Here is a 26467-nt window from a genome sequence, read left to right as displayed (position 1 = left end):
GAGCCCGTGCTCCACAAGAGAAGCCACTGCAATGAGAAGCTCGTGTACTACAACGAAGAGTAGCCCCCACTCACCACAACTAGAGAAAGCCTGTGCGCAGCAACGAAGCAGCGAAAAAAAAAAAAAAGCCCTTTATTTAAATAAATGAACAAACAAGTAAGTAAATCATAGCAATATTTTCTTAGATCAGTCTCCCAAGGCAAAAGAAATAAAAGCAAAAATAAACCAATGGGACCTAGTCAAACTTATAAGCTTTTGCACCACAAAGGAAACCATAAATGAAATGAAGAGACAACCTATGGACTGGAAGAAAATATTTGCAAGTGATGAGACCGACAAGGGCTTAATTTCCAAAATATACAAATAGCTCATACTACTCAATAACAACAAAAAAGCCAACCCTGTCAAAAAACGGGCAGAAAACCTAAATAGACATTTCTCCAAAGACAAACAGACGGCCAACATGCACATTGAAAGATGCTCAACATTGCTAATTATTAGAGAAATGCAAATCAAAACTATGATGAGGTATCACCTCACACTGGTCAGAATGGCCCTCATCAAAAAGTATCCAAATAATAAATGCTGGAGAGGGTGTAGAGAAAAGGAAACCCTCCTACACTGTTGGTGGCAATGTAGATTGGTGCACCCGCTATGGAGGACAGTTCCTTAAAAAACTGGCGGTTCCTTAAAAAAACTAAAAGTGGAGTTACCATATGATCCAGCAATCCCACTCCTGGGTATATACCCGGAAAACATGAAAACTCTAATTATAAAAGATACATGCACACCAATGTTCACAGCAGCACTATTTACAACAGCCGAAACATGGAAGCAACCTAAATGTCCATCAGCAAATGAATGGATAAAGAAGACGTGGGGTATATATACAATGGAATATTACTCAGCTATAAAAAAGAATGAAATATTTCAATTTGCAGCAACATGGATGGACCTAGAAATTATCATACTAAGTGAAGTAAGTCAGACAGAGAAAGACAAATATTGTATGATATCATTTATACGTGGAATCTAAAACATGACACAAGTGAACTTATTTATAAAACAGAAACAGACTCACAGACATAGAAAACAAACTTATGGTTACAAAGGGGAAGGTAGGGAGGGATAAATTAGGAGTATGAGATTAACACATACACACTACTATATATAAAACAGATAAACAACAAGGATTTACTTATAACACAGGGAACTGTATTCAATATGCTGTAATAACCTATAACAGAAAAGAATCTGAAAAAGGATATGTATATACATGTATAACTGAATCACTTCACTGTATGCCTGAAACTAACACAAAATTGTAAATCAACTTGAAAAAAAAAAAAAGGAATACTGCTTTAGGAAAATGGGAACTGAATACAAGTTAATTTTAAGGTCCTCTATGTGAAAATGATTCCCACCCTGATGGTAATAAAATGTAATCTTTGGGGCCAACATATAACTACTTCAAAAGTTTAGTGTTTACTCCAGCTAGCTCTTGCTCATATAGATATACAACTGTGACAAGTACTTAGACAATTTAGGCACTGCATGCATCCCCACCTTGATTTGCTATGACTTCGCTCATTCCACTGCCTGTGACTGTTTGCAGGAAAGCAAAGTAACTCCTGCGCAACATCTGCTTCTCTAAAGCAGCAGACTGGTCGTTTTCTTCTGCTGGTCGGAGCAAAACTTCAAAAATTGCATGAAGAAGAGGCATAAACATTTGTTGTAAAAATGGGGATACCTGTATCTGAAGAGATGAAACAACTATTACTATTTCAGAAATAAGAAAATTAGTAATACGAAACTTAGAAAAAACATGTTTTACATAAAGCCTTTTTCTAGAGATTCTAGTTAGGACACATATTTACATAATTCGGTTAGCAAATATCAATGTTAAAACAAAAATCTATAGAGGATAACAGTATTGAAAGCCTCAAGATCGTTAAGTTCAACCCTTTTCCTACAGTTCAAGATTCAGGTTCAAATAACATGGAGTCAGACATATTTCACAATCAAATATTGCCATGGATTATTTTCAAATTTAAATTCTCAATAAATGAATTCTACTGCTAAATTATAAATGAATTTATATGATTGACTCTCAGGCTTTACATGCCCTTGAGCAAATTGCTTGACTTCTGTGTCTCAGTCTCTTCATCCTTAAAACAACAATACTTAACTTCTAGGGTTGTTACAAAGATCAAATGAATGTATAAGAAAATGCTCTGAACAGATTCTGAACACAGAAAACACTATGTAAGTGTTAGTAATTTTTATTAGCCAACTTATGCTTAGGTTACATTTCCTTGTACATAAAGCTGACACTGAATTATTTTTAAACTACTTGGGCACCCAAATTACAGGGCTTAAAATTTATTCTTTAGGCATTTATTATTCAATGCTGTTTTATTTGCTTTTCTAAAATACCAGACTAATAGCTTTCTTCTGCTGCATAGAACAGAAAAGGTCTGTTCTTATTAAAACATCTTTTAAGCATTTCCTATGTGTCAGGCAGTGTTGCAGACATTGGGGATGATAAAAATACCTATGATCCGTGCCCCCAAGAAACTCATTAAAAAAAAAAAAAAAAGCAAGGGTCAAATGCTAAAATATACCTAAAGATGAATACATCTAATCTTGAAGTCAGGAGATCTTAAAGTGAGGAAATTCTCTGAGCTCTGAAGGTTTGTGGTACCTTAAATTTGGCTGTAATCTGGTTGATAAGAGGAATGAATTCCTGGAGGTCTTTTGCTTCACAATCTTTGAGCATGTGTTCTGAAGCAGATGGAATGAACGGAAGGACTTCTTCCTCCAGGCAAATAATCATGCGATGAAGGAACGTGCGAACCCCACTTCTAAGAATATCCTTTTGTAAGGGACAACTGAGGGCTGGCAAGAACGTCTGTAAACAGTCCAGATAAACTTCGGAACAGCCACACTGTTTCACAGTCTGCTTGTTGCTGAAAGCTTTGCTGGTTCGACTATATAAACAATTATCAGGTAACTAGTTTTAAGTTTATTCTTCAAATGTTTTATGGAGTAGTCAAAAACAACACACAACAAATTACAAAACTGACAAAACAAAGAAGCCATTTCTTTATTTTCCATGTCACAGCTACGTCTATCTTTTTAGCTGATATGGTTATTTGTAAACTATTGCTTCCAGTTACCATTCCAGAAAGAGCTCAAGTTAAAATTAAATGAATGAATGAAATGTAATTAATACAATCTCTCAAATGTGAGTCCACCTAAATGTTTTACTAAAATCCTGCTGACAACTTATGCAGAAAAGAGAAAAAAAATCTATTTATTATGAATAGGCTATACTACACAATCTGTAAACTATCAATTTATATTTAAAACAATCTTAGAATCAAGTTATTTATATAACATCTTTAACATAAGCTTTTGCACTAAAGTCTTCTGCAGAGCAATTTCTCTGTGTAGCTTCTAATTAGCAATCACTATAACTTTCATGCTGTTATTATTTGCCAATAAACAGAGAGAAAGAAAGGGCAGCTTGGGTGGTCTTCAGGACACAATGTAACAACTAAAAAGAAGCCTCAGCACCTTCTCTTTAAGGTTCCAAAACTGATCCCCTGATGTCATTGGTATATAAACACTTAGACTAATCTCCTTAAATACGTAATCAATTTATAACAAAGAAATCAGAGGAGTTAAGGATTTAGATAACTGTCAAGTCAGAAATGCAGAATGTTACATGACCTAATTCCTTCTTCAGTTAAATCTAATTCAATGAATTTAGAAAAGAAACAATTTAGACAATTCTCTGGACAATCTAGTTTTGGAAACATAGATATGCATGCCCGATTAGAAAAATCCAAGCAAATGATTCTGTGTATGTTGAAAAAATCACTTCACAAATTTAAATGCAGTCACTCACCTGGCAAATCCAACAGCGTGGTTGAGACAGTCTGCAAGAGATGCCTGCCTTTCTTCGTCCTGCGCCAGCATCAATTTTTCTAACAGAATTTTAAACTTCTCCATGAGTGGAGTCAACAGATTCCTCATTAATGCCTGCTTCCGTTCTGCTGGGTACTCACTATTAACAATCAGCACTCCAGCTGTCTCATAGATAAATAATTGATCATCGCTGCTCAACAAAGACTGGTAACCATTCTCCTAAAATGAAATTTAGTCTTATTGAAGTTTTTCTTTGTTCAGTTCCTCTCATTTAAATGAGAATAAGTACAAGAGGGACAGGAGATTTAATCTATCACATCAACTCATTATTAAAAAGAAGACTGAGTACTTATAAAATTTTTCCCAGGATCATATAATGGAAAACAAATGGAATTAGAGGTCAAAAGATCATGGGTCTAATTCTACCCCTAACAAGTCTTCATAAATGGTCATATAATGTAACTGTTAGTTTTCTAACTTGTTTTCTTTTGTAAAACGTATTTATTATTAGGAGGCTAACAATCAGGTATACAACGTGCTTTGAATGTTAGGACAAAGGCCACACAAGTTAATACTTTCAAGAGTGTTTAAGAGTTAAATAACAATAAACACCACACAATAAACACACACATACACAACAGTTGTTACTTTAGAACATCTGAAAATAAGACTGCAAGTAAAAAAAAAAGATCTCATTCAAGCATAAGCAAACATCTATATATTGATTCATTTTTATTAATGAGTTTGTTATTTATTTTTATTTATTTATTTTTTTTGTGGTACACGGGCCTCTCACTGTTGTGGCCTCTCCCGTTGTGGAGCACAGGCTCTGGACGCGCAGGCTCAGCAGCCATGGCTCACGGGCCCAGCCACTCCGCGGCCTGTGGGATCTTCCCGGACCAGGGCATGAACCCGTGTCCCCTGCATCGGCAGGCAGACTCTCAACCACTGCGCCACCAGGGAAGCCCAAGTTTGTTATTTTTCACATTTATGCAGTCTGAGAGGCCAGGAGGAGGGGGAAAATATCAGAGGCCCCTCTAGCTCTAACATTAAAGCTCCCTGTTAAGAAATTATTTAAAAGCCTAGTCTTAAAACAGATAAATTATGTGGCAGTCTTATTATTAAAAAAAAAGACCTCATCTTTTAAAAGAGAATGTCCCTATTTATTTACTTATTTATTTTTGTGGTACGTGGGCCTCTCACTGTTGTGGCCTCTCCTGTTGTGGAGCACAGGCTCCGGACGCGCAGGCTCAGCGGCCATGGCTCACGGGCCCAGCCGCTCTGCGGCATGTGGGATCTTCCTGGACCAGGGCACGAACCCGTGTCCCCTGCATCGGCAGGCGGACTCTCAACCACTGCGCCACCAGGGAAGCCCCCTATTTATTTTTTATATAAATTTATTTATTTAGGCTGCACTGGGTCTTAGTTGTGGCACACGGGATCTTTTAGTTGCGGCATGCAGACTTGTAGTTGCAGTTTGCGGGCTCTTAGATGCGGCATGTGGACTCTTAGTTGCAGCATGCATGCAGGATCTAGTTCCCCAACCAGGGATTGAAACTGGGCCCCCTGCAATGGGAGTGTGGAGTCTTACGTACTGGACCACCAGGGGAAGTCCCATGAAGTATTTTAATATATATGTTTCTTTAATACGTAGGCAAAGATAATTTAACCATATAATGTACTAGTAACCTTTCATGCAATGAAATTATATACCTTTGTACCCTGAATACTGGTATTTATTTTTTAAAAACCCAAAATATTATTTTATGTTTAACACTTTTCAAGTGGCAGCTCTAGTAATAATTTTCATCAAAATGAAAAAAAAATGTCAAGGTCAGTATTTTGCTTTACACAAAAACATGTATCAGTCAAAATGTGCTTACAAAGTATCTCAACTTAAATCTGTCTAGTGAAATAAACACCGAAATATACAGATCAACCAGCATTTAAATTTTACCCCAAGCTAGAAGTTTCACAGAAAAACTTCAGTCTACCAGTAGCAGTCACTGAGAATGACTAATGTGATCATAGTACTAAACAGAGAATAATTTAGAAACCGAATTTTCCTTTTCCAGAAAACACTTCACTGGCATTTAACAGTACAGACAGCAGACCATATCTCACACTGCTAAATCTATCAGTCAAATTTTGATTCCTTTCTATTTCTATTACTATGTTTTGTTTACTGTATCTCAACAGAGTTTTGGTAAACAAAACTAACCCTTGCACACCCTCCATCCACACTTTAAAAAACAAAAACAAAAACAAAACAAACAAAAAAAACACCCAAAGGCATTAACCCTAAAGGCTAAAGGGATATGTAGCCTCAGTACTGGGGAAAACTTATCACTCAGAAGGATAGATACTTACAGGTGGAGAAAGTTCTAATAAATCTTGTATTCTATTCAGAATATCCTCAATGAAAGGATTCATTTGTTTACTGAATAAAGGCAAAAAGGAAAACCACAATTACATAAATAACAGTGCTTGGCAAAGTGCGGAAATGCCAAATCCCTCTTTAAGGCAGAACTAAAAAAAAAAGTTCAGTGCTAAGGTAGTCACATGTGATCATTCAGACTAGCTATGATTTTTTTAAACTACAATTTTATAAGCCTAAGAATAAGTAGTTTTCATACCAAAAGCTGGTACTAGTAAAGAACAATACAATATAAAACAGATTAAGTTCAAAATGTATTTCCAAGGAATATCATCTTTAGAATTTCACAGAAGCCACAGAGTTATCTACAGCAGTAAAACTGTTAAGTAACTAATGTCATTAGTGATGACAGGTGTTACATACAAAAATATTCAAACAAATCACTGTTTAATGATGAACAAAGTACCTGGCTAAAGAGAAGGAAAAGAAATCGTAACATCATGATACAAAAAGGAACACCAAAATTTTACAAAAGCCTTAGGACGAAAAGACCAAATCTACCACAGGCTCTTAGAAAATAATTTACATCTTACTTAACAATCTTAAAAACAAGAATTAAACATTATAGATGAAATTTTGTACTTACTTCAGAGATTTGACAAATCTAGAAAACAGGTAAGCAGTTCTGCTCCGTACTTTTGCACTAGAGTGCCGCAGACCCCTGTGATCTAAGAAAGCCATCTAAAGAAACAGAGACACTTTTACTATTTCTGTACTTATTTAAGGCTTTATTGCTATTGTCATGACACATTTTTGTTCATACCAAATTCTACTTTTTAGCTCTAGAAGGGAAGAACTAGGTACATATAAAAAGTAAGCCTACACTACACACAAACAGGCCCCTGAGTATTTGTTTTAAATAACTGACTAGACACAAACTCCATTTTAAAGGAATGGAGGAGGGGTTAGTGTCAGTGTGTTGAAGAGTTTTGGAGAGCTTCTGGCTCTGGAAAAAGTAATAAAAGAAAGATAGAATACTATCTGCTCATTAGCTGAAACACACGGAAAATAAAAGTTGAGAGTAAAGTGTATACTTACTAGTACACATGGAATGTGTTGAGGTTCAACTGTGAAAAACTTTTCATATCTAACAACAGTTTCGAAGAACTCCAATGTCACAGATGTGTGCTGGTAGGAACTAACTCCTGATGTTACCAACTGGAGCAGGAAAAAGTTAAGAAATCTATCCTTATTTACTGCAACATCAAAATGTCCCAGTATTAACATATATTAAGCTCTAACAATTAAGGAACTCACATTAGCTTATATGAAAACAGAAAATTATGTTCAAAATAAATTATCTTTAGTATACTTACAGTTCGCATCATATCCTGCAAAGCACTAGCTTTTGAAACATCACCTGAGAAGTGAGCACCATGAGATACTGGAAGAGCTTCTGCCAACATATACAGCAATCTTATTGCCACTTCAACTTCCATAAACCTTGTAGTCTGCCAATTCCTACCAAGGTATATAATATGTCAGTGAAATCTGAATATAAACTTTCTATACAACTAGTGATGCACGGGATAAAAAGACACCAACCGAAGCCTCTTTAATTATTAAACAGTCACAGCAATTGTTAATTTTGCCAGGCAACATAATTCATATCACAAAAGTATACAAAACTAATGAAATCCATTTTATTGACATTCCAAAGAGCAGTATTTCCCCCCAAGAATCAAGATAAATCAGAGGCAAGTGCATTGTTTCAGAGATACACGTAAGATCTTCATAAGTAACATAAATTAATAAGTCACGTGAATCACTTATGGTAGACCATCATCAGGGAGAAAAGGAAAGAGGTGACTTGTTAGAAACAGCGTAACAAACTTACTGCAGGGTAGAACTAAAAACTCTGCGAACAGAAGCCAGCAGTAACTCGGGTGAAACTTGAGCAAGCCTGTCCAACAATAACTTCAGTTGTTTTCTGTATTCTACAAACATGGCTTCGTCTTCACCCTATGATATTTTAAAAATTCCATTAAAAAACATAAAAGATCTTAAAACACATAAAATGGTGAGTTCTCACTAGTTTTTATATTTACAAATTTAATACACTTTTATTTTTTCATTAATATTTATTTATGTAGGAAAATGTACTATGCTCAGTAGCCTTTCCCCTCCTGCTCACAAATAATTATTTCTGAACACAGCCCTAGACCATGAAAGCCTAGAGCCAGAAATAGCATAGGGAGGACGTTAAAAACAAAAGTCTAACAGGAAAGAGTTATTGAGGGACAATTAAGCAAAGGACAGATAATGCAAGGCTTTGGGGAAAAAACAAAAACAAGAGTCTAAGCCAGGATGGGTTCATGTAGGGCTCTGTGAGAACTCTGGCACCTTATTTATACTCCTTGTATCTCACTGTCCACTTTAAGAACTGCAATAGTATCACATGATTGAAGATATTATATGTAATGAGCCTAGCACTTCATAAGTGCATGGTGTGTTGGTGATCATCACCATTATTCTTTTACAGTTGGAAGTTTTTGAATGCCTGAAGTGGGTAACAGAACACGTTAGCACACAACTAGACAGTACACGCCATCATTGAGTTGCTAGAAAGCACCGATGACCCTTGTGATTGATGAGAAACTGACTCACTGACAACCCTGGACAAGCCTTTAACCAGAACAAGTCCAGAGACGGTTAAGTACCTCATTCCTACTCTCCCACAGACAATTATGATCTGAGGTCCATCAACTGGGCTTCAACTGATCACTCTTACTAAATATAAAGTGAAATATGATCACCAATAATACTGTCAATATTTATGAAGTTCAATGCTACAAAGTGTTTTTAAAAGGGTCATTTTAAAGAGGGACAAAATACAAAAAATTGAAGGATTATGAAAGTTTCCATTAATTTCACCTAAGTAGAGGTCAATATAAACAAGACTAGGGACTTCCCTGGTGGTGCAGTGGTTAAGAATCCACCTGCCAATGCAGGGGACACGGGTTTAAGCCCTGGTCCGGGAAGATCCCACATGCCGTGGAGCAACTAAGCCCATGCGCCACAGCTACTGAGCCTGTGCTCTAGAGCTCATGAACCACAACTACTGAGCCTGTGTGCTGCAACTACTGAAGCCTGCACGCCTAGAGCCTGTGCTCCGCAACAAGAGAAGCCACCGCAACGAGAAGCCCATGCACCGCAAAGAAGAGTAGCCCCCACTCGCCACAACTAGAGAGAAAGCCCGTGAGCTGCAATGAAGACCCAATGCAGTCAAAAAACAAAAACAAAACCCCAAGACTAATTTTTTAAGATAATCAAAACTTGGAATATTAATTTGATGTAAGTAAACAAAATTAAAACTGATTTCTCCTCAATGCAAAATTCTTACCTCATTTTCAAAGTTATATTCTTCATCATAGGTTAATTTTTTCATAACGGCCAACATGATTGCCTAAAATTAAGAACAAAATACCTTTTGTCAGTCTCCTTAATTTCATATAATTTGAAATTAAGCTACATTTCAAGGCAGACTGCAGATGTAGATTCTATTATTGGTTTAAAAGAAACAAAAAGAAGTCAATTACCTCTACATTAGCTTTTTGCTGATCAGAGAGCACTGTAAGCTGTTGAAAGAAAGCAATCATTTATTAGCTTTCCTAAAGTTATACTTGCTTATCAGAATATTTTTCTGATCAGTTAAGATCTTTTCAAACATGCACACAGCTTTTCTGGAGGGCAGTTTGACAGTACATTTCTATATATGAAATGTACCTAACCTAAGATCTATCAATTTCACTTCTAGTAAGTAACTTGACATGTAGGCAAAGACATGTAGATGAATTTGATTTTAAAAGACACTTATAAATGTATTCAGCAAAGAAGCAGATTATAGAACAGCAAAGTATGATCTCACTTTGTTTTTAAACAAGGCCAAAAAAGCCTAGAAATCCATTATGAGATACACAGTGGGACTATCAATACTGATACCAATTTTAACTTTCTTCATACCTTTCCACATTGCCTAAAATTTCTTAAAATATGCATGCAGAAACATATTAGATTTATAACAGAAGCTAAACTCAGTTTGGCAAAAAAAGGCTACATGCTATCAATATAATATGGGAGATTCATACCTTCTACATTTTAAGGTCTATTACTGGAAGCAACTCTCTAGGGGGAAACTTTTAATTGTAAAAAAAAATTGTTTATAAGAAATGATGCATATGTAATTAAAATAACGAACCACGGGGACTTCCCTGGTGGTGCAGTGGTTAAGAATCCGCCTGCCAGTGAAGGGGACACGGGTTTGAACCCTGGTCCGGGAAGATCCCACATGCCATGGAGCAACTAAGCCTGGGCACCACAACTACTGAGCCTGCGCTCTAGAGCCCGCTCGCCACAACTACTGACCCCACATGCTGCAACTACTGAAGCCTGCATGCCTAGAGCCTGGGCTCCACAACAAGAGAAGCCACCAGAATGAGAAGCCCACGCACTGCAACGAAGAGTAGCCCCCGCTCGCCACAACTAAAGAAAGCCCACATACAGCAACGAAGACCCAACGCAGCCAAAAATAAATAAATTAAATAATTAAATTAAAAAAAAAAAAAGAACCATATTTAACAAAATTTCTACTGTATTTAGAAATAAACAGAGGGGGCTTCCCTGGCGGTCCAGTGGTTAAGACTCTGCACTCCCAATGCAGGGGGCACGGATTCAATCCCTGGTCAGGGAACTGAGACCCTACATGCCACACAGCCAAAAAAATAAATAAATAAAAATAAACAGATTCATGGAGTTCGCTGGTGGTCTAGTGATTAGGATTTAGCGCTTTCACTGCTGGGGCCCAGGTTCAACCCCTGGTCGGGGAACTGAGATCCCGTAAGCTGTGCAAAGCAGCCAAGGTTTAAAAAAAGAAAAAGAAATAAACACAGATTCAAAATAAAAGAAACCCCTAAACCTATAACTAATTCTGAAGCTTTTTAGTCTAGTGAATTTTAGAACCTGGCCATTTCTGTTTTTTGGCTAAGAAGTTTAAAGAAAAAAAAAAGGATGAAAATACATTAATAACTAACAGTAAATGTCATTAGAGTGTAGAATTATGAGTATTTTCTTGTTTTCATTTTTCCTGTATTTTCCAATTCTCTATTGCTTTTCTATATTATCTACTGGACAAAAAGATTAAAATAAGGACTTACCTGTTTCAAAATATGAAGATAATCATAACAAAATCCAATAATGTTAGAAGAGATGTCATCATCCTCATGAACTAGGAGCTGCAACATCAGTGCCACCTTTGTTTCAATAGCTTGTAGTGCCTCTTGAGCATTCTTGATATCCCCATTCTTAATTAATTTAGTCCAGCTAACTATCAATGACTGTCCCATTCCATTTACCAGTTTAGAAAATCTGGCCAGGAAGTCAACATCTTCTTCCTACAAATGATCAATACTTCAATTTAAAACCAACCACCTAAGAGGGAAAACTCTAAACTTAGGTATGGGTCAAATACCAATCATAGGAGTCATTTTTATTTTATTTATTTATTTTTTATTTTTGGCTGCATTGGGTCTTCGTTGCCGCGCACCAGCTTTCTCTAGCTGCAGCGAGCTGGGGCTACTCTTCGTTGCGGTGCGTGGGCTTCTCATTGCAGTGCTCTAGGCATGCGGGCTTCAGCAGTTGTGGCATTGGGGCTCAGTAGTTGTGGCTCATGGGCTCTAGAGCACAGGCTCAGTAGTTGTGGCGCATGGGCTTAGCTGCTCCGCAGCATGTGGGATCTTCCCGGACCACGGCTTGAACCCATGTCCCCTGCATTAGCAGGCGGATTCTTAACCACTGTGCCACCAGGGAAGTCCCAGGAGTCATTTTTAAACTAACATTAGACACTAACAATTCTACCATTTTGACTGGGAAATCTTAAGAATTTGAATTCTTCTACTATTATTATCCATTAGTACTAACTCTTCAAAGCAACTTTTTTTAATGATTATAGTCATGTAGACATTGCCAACTTATAAAAGCTTAAAAAAAAGAGATCTGGGCTTCCCTGGTGGTGCAGTGGTTGAGAGTCCGCCTGCCGACGCCGGGGACACGGGTTCGTGCTCCGATCCAGGAGGATCACACATGCTGCGGAGCAGCTGGGCCCGTGAGCCATGGCCGCTGATCCTGCACGTCTGGAGCCTGTGCTCCGCAATGGGAGAGGCCACAACAGTGAGAGGCCCGCGTACCACAAAAAGAAAAAAAAAAAAAAAAAAAAGAGATCTGTGGTTTCAAAATCTTCTCTCTAAACCACTGAATTTAGTAAATATGCTCTAATAAATTTAATGCTGCCATATTATACTATGTATAAGAATTTACAATAGCCCTTTCTGATACTATTTAATTTGAACCTCAACTGCACTACAAAGAGATAAAACTGCTATTATAATAATCTGCCTAAGGTCACATCAGCACTAACTCTAGAACTTAAAATTAGGTTATTTTCATTAATTATCCTTATGATGTTTCCTACAGAAAGAGATTTTTACCTTCACCATTTTAAATCTTTTACCAGGGACTAAATAAGACAATTATCAGCAGTGTAAGAAAACACTACTATTTGTCAGCTAGGAAAATACCAGAGGTGTTGTATTCCTGACATATCAACAATACAAAGACTTCTCAGTAATTCTTTACCAATATCACAGGTAAAATTAAAAATAAAAACCTTCAAATTCAGTTTCTAAATTACTAATTTACCACACTCAGCCCTAATTCTGCTGAGGCTAAACTTTAACAGCTCAAATGAATGTGATGAAAATATAACATTTATAATTAAGTCTAATTTAGCTCAAAATGCATTGCCATGCTTCTTAAAGTGTGGTCCATGAATCAGCAGTATCACAGTATCACCTGAGAGTTTGTTAGAAACGCACAATTGTAAGTACCATCCCAGATCTTCAAGTTTAAGTCTGGTATAATCTATTGTTCAAGGCAAATGTTACAGATAACGTTATGGCTTTCTAGATACAATGTTTCATTATTATAATGTCAAGGAAGTTTCCAGCATTTAAAAACAAAACAAAAAGAAAAGGAAAGCATATTTAAATTACTGCCTATCCTAATTTGTTCTAACATTTTCAAAACCTTATACATAAGTTTACTGACCTGGTCAATGCTGAAAAACCCAGCAGACTGTAATACTCGACACAAAGATTCTACTAGTTTCATTTTATCAACAGGATCCATTCCTTTATTTACAATTTCAAATAAACAATCACATGCTTCTTCCCGTAGAACTTCTATTGACATATGACCTAGCAGCATATTTATAAACCTGGCAATGGTGAAATAAAATTGTTACAATATTTTCAAATTCATGACTTTTACATACTGTATTTTGTAGGTTTATATTTTTAAAATATAGGTTAACTTACCTATCATTGGCTATAAGGGATAAGTCTATCCAAGAGACATAAGCCCCAACTACTTCAAGGCACTGACATGTTACTTCTGAATTAGTATACTGATAGTTTTGCAGGATTTGGTACCATGATTCCACCAAGTTTGGAATGCACTGTTCCCTCATGGTATCTTTTATGAGAGTATTCCTACGAGCCTCCTAAAAGACAAAACAAAGTACCATATACACAATTAAAGTAGATTACCTCCCAAAATAATGTTTAACATCTGAATAATAGTTGCACACAGTAATTTCCTCACCACTAAACTTCCAGACTTGTTAACACATTCGCTGCCGCTATTTCCTATTTATCTGCTCTAAAATCATAACCCGTGATTCTAATTCCTCCTTCCATTCTACTCATTTCCTCAGACACAATTTCTTATTAAACACAAACTATAAATAAACATTGCTTAGAAATCTTAACCATGTGATAAAAGTTATTTCTCAATATTATACAAATACTTAAAATTACTCAAGAGAATAGCAATTACTTAAATGTTACAAACATATTTGACATACAATGACCTCAAATTATCATACACATTTGAATTAAGCTATTTCAATTGTGTTCTTTAAGAAAAAGGAGAAAGTTATATTGGGTAATACAGAAATAGAGAAAGACTAAGGTGATGGGCTATGTGACTAACTGAGAATACAGAAGAACCCAGCACTGATTCATAAGCAATGCTTTTTCCTCACTCGGTGACTATAAAGCAGTAGTAAATATAGGCCACATTTGTCTACAGATTCATAGGAAAAAATCAGTTTGTGTATTTCTCTAGAGAAAGTTCTTGCCTGGTTAAAAAAGAAATCTGAATACTCTTAATTTCACCCTACACCTGGAAAAAAAACCCAAGTTTAAATTCCTTTGTAAAACAAAATTCAAAATGTTGAGTAAATTTATAAGTATTCTTAATAAAGTTTTATCTCCAAAAAAAATAAAAAACTCTTCTTGATCCTTTTATTATATGCCCACCACCTCCTACAATATCTACATTAAAAACTTAAAATTAATAGGAAGTTACTTGCCTCTGATGTATGCACCACATCACGATCCACCAACTCTGAATCAATAGCCATGAGAATTCGGAGGTACAGATCTACTCCCCTTGGATTTAGGTCCACTACTGAGAGAATGTCAAAAAAAAACTTGGGCCATTTAGTGAGATATTCTGTAACAAAAAGCAAGGCGAAGACTTGGGCTGCTTTATTTCGTATAAAGGTCTTCTCTGGTTGGGGATTCAGCATCTGACAAACAGGGAAATAGTTCATAAAATCAAATGTAAATGGAAAAGACTCAAACGTTGTTTTCCTATTTATCATTAATAGGCAAAACCCCACCAAACTTCACTAGGCTCTACAACAGCTGTGCAACAAATATGCTTGAGAATTACCAAAGTTCTGAGGTGACTAGCCAGATGGAGAACAATCAATTGAACAAAGGTGCTAACCGTTACACCTCTCTCACACTTTCAGAGAAAAGTTTCAAAAATTCAATGATTTTTCTTCTAGCTGCTTGCTCTTTAAGGAAAATAAACATGCTAGCTACACAACTGCTTTAATACGTTAAGATTAGCTAAAATTAATGAAAAAGAATGTAGTGAATAAAGAACTCTATTGGCTCCTTTGAAAAGGGCTCTTTGTTAAGAGGCTGTCCAGGAGAGCTCACCTTAAGCATGAACAGCAAAGCCACTCTTGTCAAATAGTTAAAAAAATATTACATTTTAAAACCAAAGTTTCCACCATGTGTCATGGACAGAATGACAGCTTCAATTATCAATATAATTTAAAGTTATTGCTAAGTTTTCATCTACCCATGAGCTTCAAAAACAGCACTTTCTAAAAGAGCTACATGATGAAATGGAGGATAAATGAGTGACATTTTTGAGGTGAAGCTGCAAACTCTTGCAAAAATAAAAATTTAAATATCTGGCAATTTGAGGCACTAAATATAATAACTACTATTTTACCTGAGCTTGAAGCCAAGATATGAGAGTCTCCCTAATCAGCTGTTGTTGAACAGTAGTTAGTTCTGAATATCTGTTCCAAATAGGGAAGAAAAATAACAATGATAATGTTTAGTGTCTGTGGTTTTAAAAAAGTAACGGCCTCTTATAAATTTGAATGAGAAAATTTGTACAGCACTTGACTGACTAAAATTCCCTAAAACAAATTGGTAATACCTCTCATTACTGCTTTAAAGACAAGGGTGGGAGAGGCAGGTGGGGTATCAATACTGATCTCTGTTTTGTGGTTCAGTTCATGTTAAAACAAAATGGCAGCCACACAATTTTTCAGGCGAAAATACACCCATGGTCTCAGGTCTGTGGTTTACAGAATAAATCAGTAGGCAAACTAAGGATCCCCAGGGCAGCAATTCACTGTTTTTACTTAAATTAGGCAGGGGTTCTAAATGCAAGTGCCCACACTGCCACTGAACTCTAACAGAGAGTCATCGTCAGAGAAACAGGCTCAGTATTGCTAGATCTTCTAATTTTTTCCAGAGAAGCTGGAAATCTACTTTTTTCCTGTGAAATGACTGGATTTTTATGTGTAACCAATGAACTCAGTATTTTTAAAACACTTTTTGGGATAAATCAAAATACATCTATGAGCTGGATATGACATATACCATCAATTTACAACCTATGTTATGGTGTCCCCAAAGAGGGAAAAACTAATTTAAAAAATGGCCTCTCGGGACTGCCCTGGTGGCGCAGCGCTTAAGAATCCGCTTGCCAATGCAGGGGTCACGGGTTCAATCTCTGGTGCAGGAAGATCCCACAAGTCACAGAGCAACTAAACCCATACACAACTACTGAAGCCCGTGCGCCTAGAGCCTGTGCTCTGCAACGAGAAGCCACCGCAATGAAAAGCCCGGGCACCACAACGAAGAGTAGCTAGCCCCTGCTCGCTGCAACTAGAGAAAGCCTGACTGCAGCAACAGAGACCCAACGTAGTCAAAAAGAAATTAATTAATTATTTTAAAAGTTAAAAAAAAAAAAAGCCCTCTCCCCACAAATCTCAGGGAGAAAAGCCTTACTTGTATTTAACTTGATGTTCTAGTACTTGAAAGCAGAAAAATTTAATGTGATCATCACTGAAAAAGAAAAAAAAGAAAAATTAGATAAGCAGAATATCAATTAGGGAAAACAAATCAAAGGTAAAATAGTAATGAATAAACTACAGTTGAAAAGTTTCTCAAACTAGACCTTTGGCTCATTGATCTCAAGTTTTACATTCACATCCATTTGTTTAAAAAGCTAAGAGAACTTTTTATGTTATACAATATTCAATGGAAATCTGGCAAATGGAATAACCAAAAAAATTTAAGCCGCACTTTAAGTACATACAGTGCTTTTGCAAACAGTAGGCACTCCCCCTAAATTCCAGAGGTTAGGATTCCCAGGACAACTCCTCCATTTTACAATAGAAAGGCAAATGGTAGGACAGCCAGAGACTGAGTCAAACCAGAAATGGTCATCAAAGTCATACTTAAAAGTTCTACTGCAGTCAAATCCAAAGCAAGCAGAGTCACCCGGACTGGCAGTCCAGTCCCCAAAATTCATACAGAAAACCAGGTTACCAATATATTGCCCTTATAAAAGGGGAGTAAAACCCAACACCCACCCATCATCCACTTCCAACTGTGTCTCTAGGGGTGACGGCAGAGCTGCAGTGAGCCAGCGACAAACTCTGACCAAGCCCCGTTAGTGAACAACCATCTGTTCATCTTAATACAGTTGGTCGAGGCCAGGCTTAGTCATGGAACAATTTTTCATATACAAAGCTAACTAGTCAATACAAGAATGGAGATGTTATCTTCATTTAGACTACATCAATTAACCAAAAAATAATAATAATTTCACACTTAAGAAAATGAAACTTAATTTTTTAAAGTTTTTTAAAAAGTTACGTTTAATTTGCATCTCTTCTAAGACCCTAGGGTTTCTAATCTTATCATGGATGGCACTGAAGCTTTAACTAATTATGTGACTTAGATCTTCCACTCAAAATATAAACCATAGGGAGCCTTTAATTAAAAGCCAGCCCTTATTTACTCTAAGACATATAGATATTCTCAAAACCAACTTTCACTAAACTGGAGCACTTCCCTTTGGCTATAAAATGTAGTGACTGATATCCACAGCATGCCGAGAACTCTAGCTAGGAGTCATCACTGACCCCTATAAACTTCTACTCCCACTAGTAGAGTTGTTTATTTACAACTAGTCAGCTGTGTTTCCCCAAGCCTCACTATGTGCGTTGTACTTCTTTTGTATGTAAGTAACTTAATTATTATATAAACTAATGAAATGAGTATGATGACAGTTTATATTTTCATAAAAATTAAGTTGAATACTTTAGAAAGAGTTCATAGGAAGTCACACTGCACGGGGAAAACCTTGGACCTATGTGATGTGAGACAGATAACTTGGAGAGACAGGAACAAATAAATAAAAAGTTTAGAAATCTGTACTCACTGTTCCTCAATCCACTACAGGGACCCAAAGTGGAAATTACAGAGGATCAATTATGGGTGTGATCAACATTGAGAATGATGAAGTGAATGTTAGTGGCATACACGCAAAGAAAAGTCCTTGGTCCAATATCAAAAGATTAGTAACTAAGTGTTTATATACTTTAAATTAAAATTAAAAATTAAGATATATACAATTTTTGATTACCTCCTTTACCAACTTTTTAGAAAACCAACTATCCCTTCCCATCATAAGAAGATAAGGAAGTTTCTACTGTATAGAAACCATATGCCACTTGGGATCTACTGCCAGGTACTCAGAATAAGGCAAAGGATATTTTAATGAGAAGTCAATTCTGGAATGGCCAAATTATTAGTTTACTATTTTTCTCATTTCTACACTGAATAGTTTTCCGAAATATAAGTCATAAAATGTTTTTATGAAAACATTTTCCAAACAGGTAAATGTAACAATCCTGTCAAGTTCACAAAAATTTAAATTCTCCTACAAATCACGCAAATTTTGTTTTAGTCACCTGTACGTCCTCTGGGCCAGAGCTTCTGCACACACCTGCCAGGCATCTGGGGAAATCTTTAACTGCTCAAAATAGGCCAGGGCCTGTAAGATTGCAAAGCAGAAAATGCATTTGGAATAGTCAATCTCAATTCTCTGCCAATACTCGATAAAGTTTTCTGGGAGTAGCAAACTAACAACAAAAAAGTGACTAAATAAAAAATAGCTAAACATTGAATTCAGGCTTCTGAGTATGTGCAACTTAGTGATCATTCCTAGGAAAAAAGGTTAAGTAAAAAACAAATTCCATCAGTTGGATACTCCAACCTGTTTCTTTACAGGAAAGGAGACAACACAAAAATGCCCTGCAGGTATCTATGAATTATTAGGAAGATCAAAGAGCAAACATGCTATTAAAGAGGTGATTATAAAAGATGAAACATACTCTGTATGTCATTTGATCTACTGTTTAACAGAAAAGGAGAGTTATTTAAAATCTTCAGCTATATCATGTAAGTTTCCTAAAAAGTGAGATTAAAGTCGGAGTTCAAGTGCTTGATATGAAGTTTGCAGAAGTACCAAATAACTGAAATGGTCAAAGTTTTAGGAAATGTGTTTCTCATCCCTGTATTCACGAATTCTGGGGCCTGTCATAAGAACAAGTATACTCTAGACTGGATGCAGCACCAAGTCCATATGCTCTCTACCACTGTTGGGAAAATGGGAGTGACTTCTGCCACTTTTCCATTAGTATGTTGCAACTGGAATCAATGACAGATGCAGGTTTCACACATGACAATGGACAAACAGTAATCTCACCAACTTGTAAAAAATATCTCAGTCAGGAAAATGACACATAATCTCTAGAAACACTGCTAAATGATTTTAAAGCAATTACATACTGATATAAACCCTGAAATTAGTTAGAAACAATATTAAGCCTTAGAGGAACCTAATTTCAATTAGCCAGTATATATTTTTTAAATGTGGTTTGTGCCCCATCCATGATGAAGACAATTTTATTGGTCTTGATCAGCAATTTTTAAAATGAAACAATACAGATATCAGACTGCACTGCACCTAGCAAGAATAACTATTATTTTGTGTAACTTGTCTTAGTCATGTGTGTATACGTCATATATTCATGTGTATATGTGTCTATGTTTACATATATATAAATACATACATACACACTCACACACACATATACTGTCAAGATATAAAATTATTTTTTCCTTTCAGTTAGAGGTTAAAAAATAATAAGCAGCAAAAAATCCACTGTAGTTAGGTAATAGTTTCCTGTGTTATGTAACTGTATGAATGAGGGAATGGGTTTTCAGACGTGGTCTCAGTGGCTGCTCCCACTGACAGAGGACCAGATAAATGAACGTGAGCAGATGAAGAAGATCACCAAATACTATCTTAAGTGTAAGTAACAGCTGTCTTTAGAAATTAAGAATATAGGAACCCAAGCAGCTGCAAAATAATCTAGTTCAGGTGTCTAACAATATCTATTCCATGAAACCTAGAGTTTCCTTTAGGAATACCCCATGGGCCAGGGCAGGGGACAATGCTGAAGTCAATCGTATACTGCATTACCACCTAATATTTCACTTACCAAACGAGGTGGGGGAGGTGTGATTCAGCTGCTAGAATTGTCACTGACATACCATTTTCTTTCCTTTTTTTTTTTTTTTTTTTGTGGTACGAGGGCCTCTCACTGTTGTGGCCTCTCCCGTTGCGGAGCACAGGCTCCGGACGCGCAGGCTCAGCGGCCATGGCTCACGGGCCCAGCCGCTCCGCGGCATGTGGGATCTTCCCGGACCAGGGCACGAACCCGTGTCCCCTGCATCGGCAGGCGAACTCTGAACCACTGCGCCACCAGGGAAGCCCCATTTTCTTTAAATAATAGCAAGTTTTAAACCAAAGACAGATATTCTATTTTTTTAAGTGATAATAACTTGAAAAATTTCAGTTTTAGCTAGTCTTTGCACTCTGAATCCATGTGATACTAGCATCAAAAAAAAAACTGGGGCAATGACGAACAAGTCAAAGCTTTTATCACCCAGTTCTCTCTCGTACCTTCTTTCTAACGCTCCACTGTCTCTAAGTGGCAACAGAGTCAGTTCAGCTACTTACTGCCCATGTAGAAAACAGAGAACTACAGAAAGACAATTGGGAACCAGGGTTGGTAGTCATTTATCTTACTACGAAACTGAATTAAGTTCCCACTACTCCTGAATTCCAATATCAGGACTATCAGAACTCAGTTTTCCTTAAGATTCCTTGTTTTTCATCCTAATTGTTATGCAGGCTGGCCTAATGGGATATCAAATTAAGCCTGCACCAGGATGCCTAACATAAGCCTGTGACTGATAGAACCCATTTTTATTGATTAAAAACCTAACTTCTATATTAAAACCACTGCCAGTGTACTAGTTTTACTCTTCTGAAAAAGAAAATCATGGCACATTTTAAAAAAAAAACCTGTCGGATGGTGGAATTTAATTATAAAACAAAGGATTTCAAAAAAGGAACGTAAAAAATAACAGAAGTTTATTTAATAACTAAACAAATAGTCAAAGATTTTAGTTATAATAACTATGTAGTACCAAGCCAGACTAAAGGTACAGGTCTGTGACGCTTCGACTATGTGACTAAGGGTTTGAAGGCAGGTAGCTTACACTCCCGTGAAAAGAAATATTTGTCCATACACAGAAGACATGGACTTTTTATGACTTTTCATGTCCTAACCAGTTTGATAGGTATCTTGTAATTAGCTATTTAAATCTCAATTCTTATTATTTACCTCCATCTGGAGGGCTGGTTACTTCTTTTAACAGCAGAGACATGCACATGATACTATGCTGGAAACCCCTGGAAATTTTTTACTACTTAAAAAAATCTCTGCTTAAAAGCAGAAAAATTGCTATTTTTTGTGAAATTGTTAAATTGCTATTTTTTGTGAAACTGTTAACCTCGTTTAGCTCATTTATAAAAAATATTCTTTGGGGCTTCCCTGGTGGCGCAGTGGTTGAGAGTCCGCCTGCCGATGCAGGGGACACGGGTTCGTGCTCCTGTCTGGGAAGATCCCGCATGCCATGGAGCAGCTGGGCCCGTGAGCCATGGCCTCTGAGCCTGCGCGTCCAGAGCCTGTGCTCCGCAGCAGGAGAGGCCACAGCAGTGGGAGGCCTGCGTACCACTAAAAAAAAAAAAAAAAAAAAAAAAATTCTTTGTTATGAGAAGTAGAAAGAAAATGACTCTCCATCCACTTACCTTATACTTCAAACCACCCACGCATCTTTAATTATAGGCTTGTTCTTTAGATTCTTCTATCATTCAGCCATAGTCATGATTACAGGTGTAGGCTAAATTACGTTTAATTGTTTATACTTACCCAAATATCCCAGCACCTCATAATGGATTCTTTGTCATGTGATCATTTTACATAACCTGATGGCATATCATAACTGCTTACTTACATGTCTAAATAACAAAGGTGTTAACTATCACTAACATGAGGGTTAAGCAACTTGTTTAGACCAAACCAAGCAATGGGAAAATATAATATGTACACCGGCAACTATGGAAAGTCCCTTGAACAATCCTTTGCATTACAACTTTTAAATAATTAGAAATAGTGATGTGACATAAAGACCTGCCTTGAATTACATGAGATTTTAATACTTTTAAGCCAACTTAAGAGAAAATAAATCACAATCACTCACTGTTTCTGTATTCAGAATATAGTCAAATACCTCAAATTTGTTTCTCTATTTATTTCCACCCAAATTAGACCTTTATCAGATGTATATTTTTGATTCAAGTCCTCTAATGCAAATCTTTCCGTAACATGCTTTAAAAAATGATTAAGCCGACTTAACTTACCCTTTGCCTGAAGTCTGAATCAGCATTTGGATTTAGCCCTAAAAGAGCCTGTTCATCCATCCCTGCTGCTATACTTGGAGTTCTCTGATTACAATAGGCGTGCCCTCTGATCCCACAGAAGAATCCACAAACATCTGCACACACACACACACAAAGTTGAAAGAAAACAATACTTGATAAACAAAATAGATGCTTATCCAGAATATCATAACAAGCGGTAACATTATGCAAAGAAGTTTAAGAGTTAAAAGAACTTCTTTTGAACCTATCCAAATTACAACTAAAGGAGCCTAAGTCTCAGAAGATTGGGTCTGCTAAATACTCCGCTAATGTGTAATTTCTAAAAATCTAAGGTATGCCATTAAGGTTCTCAAATGTTTTTATTCAAGATCATCAATAAAGTACAGAAAGTCATTCTTTTTCTTGAAATAGAAGTATCTAATTTATGTTATTACCATCTCCAGTAAAGTGCAATTGTGCAACTACATTAAGTTAAAAAAAAGACAAATCCAGATCATCTTATTACACTAATTATAATACTTGCTTACTGCCATTTATCAATATCACAATCCTTTAAAAAAAAATTAGAATGGCTGACTAAATACGGATCTCAGAGTGCCTTTCTGGAGAGTCTACCAAGTACTTCAGGAGAAGTCAAATGAAAAAGGAGCTAAAGAGTGAAAAACAAGTCATTTAGCTTTTGAAAAATGGGCTAGCTCTGCCTTTTACAGATCTCTGCTCCTGCCAGCCCAATTCCAGAAATGTATTTCAAAAACTGTTTTCTAACAGTAGCTATAAAAATTGACAACACTGATTTTTCTTATTTAAGAACTTCTTTTAGTCTCCGGAAAATACTGCATTTTTTCACAATATAGGGTCTAACATTCTCAAGTAAGAACATGACCAGCCCTAAAGGCAACTTGGTTTCTGATAAACTGTTTATTTATCTGCAGAAACAAAGAACAAGCTCTACCTGAGGTAGGGAGACCAGATCTTACTACTCCTATTAAAAGGTTGTAAGGCTTTTTTAAAAAAAATTATCATAACCAATTAGACCATAACTGATCTAACCAAAGAGAAGATCAGAGCCTAAAGGGGTCAAGTACCTAAATGGGGGATGTGGTGTGGAAGGGGTCACAGCCTTTCGGGAATGGTAAGACCAGGATCAGATCCAGGTTAGAAGACTCCTACTACAACATGCTTTTCTGTCTCCCTGGCTCTGCCTGAATCAAATGATAAATCAGGATATGTGCTGAGAGCCTTGGAGAAGAAAGCTTGACCCCTTCTCTTACGATTACCATCATACTTGCAGACTACAGAGGGGCAGTGTAACTCCCCACTGCCCTCAGGATTAAGATCCAAACACTTTTCAACGACTCCTCACCGTTCTGCACCCTAACCCAGCAAGGCCAGTGGTATTCTGCCTTTCATCCTCTTTGGACACACTGCTCTTTCCTTGTTACTTAGTTAACCTCTGCTTGTTCTTCAGAATTCAGCCTAGAGGTCACCTCTTTCAAAAACGCTTCTTTGACCTCTATTGTTCAACTCTCCCAAACTGGATTAGATGCCCCAGCTAAATGCTGATACATTGTCACTGTCTGCTTACTACTTTTCTCTCATTAACCTTAAAGGGAAGGAGGGACTGTCTGAGTATTTGTCATTGTGTCCCTAGGACATAATATAACATACATTTTGGATTTGGAAAGACCTGTATTGGTACTCTGATCTTGTCATTTTCAAACTAGGGCCACATAGACAACTACCAAACCTGAGAGAGAGAGCCCTTTCTACGAAATGGGAAAAAGAGCATCTGACTCATAAAGTTGCAAAGACTTCAATGAGATAAGGTATGTAAAAGCGTGCCTGGCACCTAGTGGGTCCTCAATAGCTTATCTATCATTCAGAGCTAGGCACACGGGGGAATGGGAACTGCTTGGAGTAATCTAGATTTCTTTCTTTCTTTTTTTTTTTTTTTTTTTGCCGTACGCGGGCCCCTCACTGCTGTGGCCTCTCCCGCTGCGGAGCACAGGCTCCGGACGCGCAGGCTCAGCGGCCATGGCTCACGGGCCCAGCCGCTCCGCGGCACGTGGGATCTTCCCGGACCGGGGCACGAACTTGTGTCCCCTGTATCGGCAGGCGGACTCCCAACCACTGCGCCACCAGGGAAGCCCTAGATTTCTTATACTCGTAAACTGGCATTTTGAACAGATGGAAAACCAAAAAGGTACTGTTGAAAATTTGACGACAATTCCCCTGAAAAATGCACACACAGAAAGAAAAGACAATCTGAATTTCTATGAATCCCAGATTAAGTCCTATAAAAGATTCCTTGAATTTGGCATGGCTTTAGGGAAAATTGCGTAAACTTGGTCACTCCGATTCTACCAAGGGAAACAGCAAGTGGTCCTAAGTAAAAACATCGGAAACAAAACAACTTAAGGAAACAAAACTTGTTACAGTTGTCAGCACAGAAAGAATCCCCCACGGAGAAGGCACTTGGATAATAATCAACATGCAATGGTAAATTACTTACATGTATGCAAAAAACGGAAAAGTTACAACCTCTGCAAAAAGGTGACAATTTTCCCAGTAAAAGGTTGCGCATAATGTTCTAACACCGCATAGCGGTGCAGGCTTAAACATTTGTTACAATGTGATAAACACTTCAATTACGCATCTAGCAAATGTTCCGGGGGAAGGCGAGCAACATACTCGAAATATCCAGCCCTAACTCTCCCATGTATAGCCATTAAATCAAGAATCAAAACAATCTGGAAAAATTCCTCTATACCTACTGAAGACTGATCAAAGACCAGGACTGAATCTTTCCAGCCTTTTAACACCACTCTGACAAGTCGCTTTAATAAAACGTAACTTCCCTCAGTAACAACTAGCACTTTCAAACAGTGCTAGTTGTTACAATTAGCACTTTCAAAAGGTACTCCTTTTTTCGGGTTACAGGGAAACATCACGCTTCTCTACTCCTGCAGAATTGTGAGGAAGGGAAAAGCAAAAATGGCGTGCCGTGCTGGCAAATTACTACACAGAAATAATACTTTTTTTTGTCCTGGGACGGGGGTCGGGGGTGGGGTGGGAGGAATCAAGTCTGAGGTCTCTGCAGTTGAAACTGGTGGGACACGCTACAAGTATTACAAACGGGCTCGGCCACTTTTACTATATCGGGGGCCACAGGCAATGGGGGCCCTCCTCGGCCGGCCTTGGCCCCTTCCTTCCCCCGGATCCCTCCCCTAAAGGGAGCCTCGTGGCAATTCGGGTGATGAAACACCCGGCAACGAGCGGCCACGCACTGGGGACGCGCTCAGCCTCGGCGGCCGCAGCTTGTACCCACCCCCACCCAGTCCGCCTAGCCTCTGGGAGCATCGCCATGCAGGGCCCGACCCGCACCACTCCCCGACATGGGGGATCCCCGGGCCAGTCCTCCCGGCCAACTTCCCCGCAGCCTCGCGTGGACCGAGTCGGGTCCGAGTCCCGTCCCGAGCCCCGAGTCACCTTCCCTATCACTCCATCCCGCCTCCCAGCCTGCACTCCCGAGGGCCGGTCAGCAGAGCGGAGCGGCGCCGCAAGCAGGGAGCAGGGAGAGCGGCCCTCGCCCTTGTCACCGTCGTCCTCCGCCACGGCCGCAGCGCTAACCCCGGAGACAGAGCTGGCCGGGGCCGCGCGCCTCTCGCCGCTCCGCGTCCCCTGGCGCCTTCTATTGCGTGGCGCAGGGCAGGCAAGCTAGCAAGCTGGCAGGCGGGATCGGCGCCCCAGGAAGGGAAAGAGCGCGAGGGCCAGCTAACGCTGCCGCCGCCGTCG

At 37.9% G+C, this 26467-nt stretch overlaps 1 protein-coding gene across 7 annotated transcripts in view; it reads right to left on the bottom strand.

Annotated features, from left to right (window-relative positions):
- XPOT (exportin for tRNA) overlaps positions 1 to 26467 on the bottom strand; it is a 37931-nt gene extending 11464 nt beyond the window's left edge. The window contains exons 1-19 of one of the 7 annotated variants that reach the window (XM_022571628.3): positions 26303 to 26467; positions 22652 to 22785; positions 18786 to 18868; positions 16813 to 16869; positions 15740 to 15809; positions 14799 to 15017; positions 13741 to 13925; positions 13472 to 13640; positions 11524 to 11760; positions 9910 to 9948; positions 9714 to 9776; positions 8208 to 8332; positions 7687 to 7831; positions 7409 to 7528; positions 6957 to 7051; positions 6304 to 6373; positions 3914 to 4152; positions 2705 to 2990; positions 1567 to 1756 (exon numbers count right to left, since the gene is read on the bottom strand). In XM_022571628.3, coding sequence (XP_022427336.1) covers positions 1567 to 1756; positions 2705 to 2990; positions 3914 to 4152; positions 6304 to 6373; positions 6957 to 7051; positions 7409 to 7528; positions 7687 to 7831; positions 8208 to 8332; positions 9714 to 9776; positions 9910 to 9948; positions 11524 to 11760; positions 13472 to 13640; positions 13741 to 13925; positions 14799 to 15017; positions 15740 to 15809; positions 16813 to 16869; positions 18786 to 18868; positions 22652 to 22711 — 2452 coding nt within the window. In that variant the 5' untranslated portion in view covers positions 22712 to 22785; positions 26303 to 26467. Of the gene's footprint in view, positions 1 to 1566; positions 1757 to 2704; positions 2991 to 3913; positions 4153 to 6303; positions 6374 to 6956; positions 7052 to 7408; positions 7529 to 7686; positions 7832 to 8207; positions 8333 to 9713; positions 9777 to 9909; positions 9949 to 11523; positions 11761 to 13471; positions 13641 to 13740; positions 13926 to 14798; positions 15018 to 15739; positions 15810 to 16812; positions 16870 to 18785; positions 18869 to 22651; positions 26127 to 26161 lie in introns of those variants that run through there. The other 6 variants (XM_022571626.3, XM_089920963.1, XM_022571625.3 and 3 more) reach the window with 6 other exon arrangements.

Source organism: Delphinapterus leucas, chromosome 11 (genome assembly GCF_059928025.1).
Source record: "Delphinapterus leucas isolate spDelLeu-1000000601 "Yukka" chromosome 11, BTC_Dleu_Yukka2, whole genome shotgun sequence".
NCBI classification, from domain to species: Eukaryota; Metazoa; Chordata; class Mammalia; order Artiodactyla; family Monodontidae; genus Delphinapterus; species Delphinapterus leucas.
The sequence above is the reverse complement of the archived record's forward strand: the minus strand, read 5'-3'. Positions and strand labels throughout refer to the sequence as shown.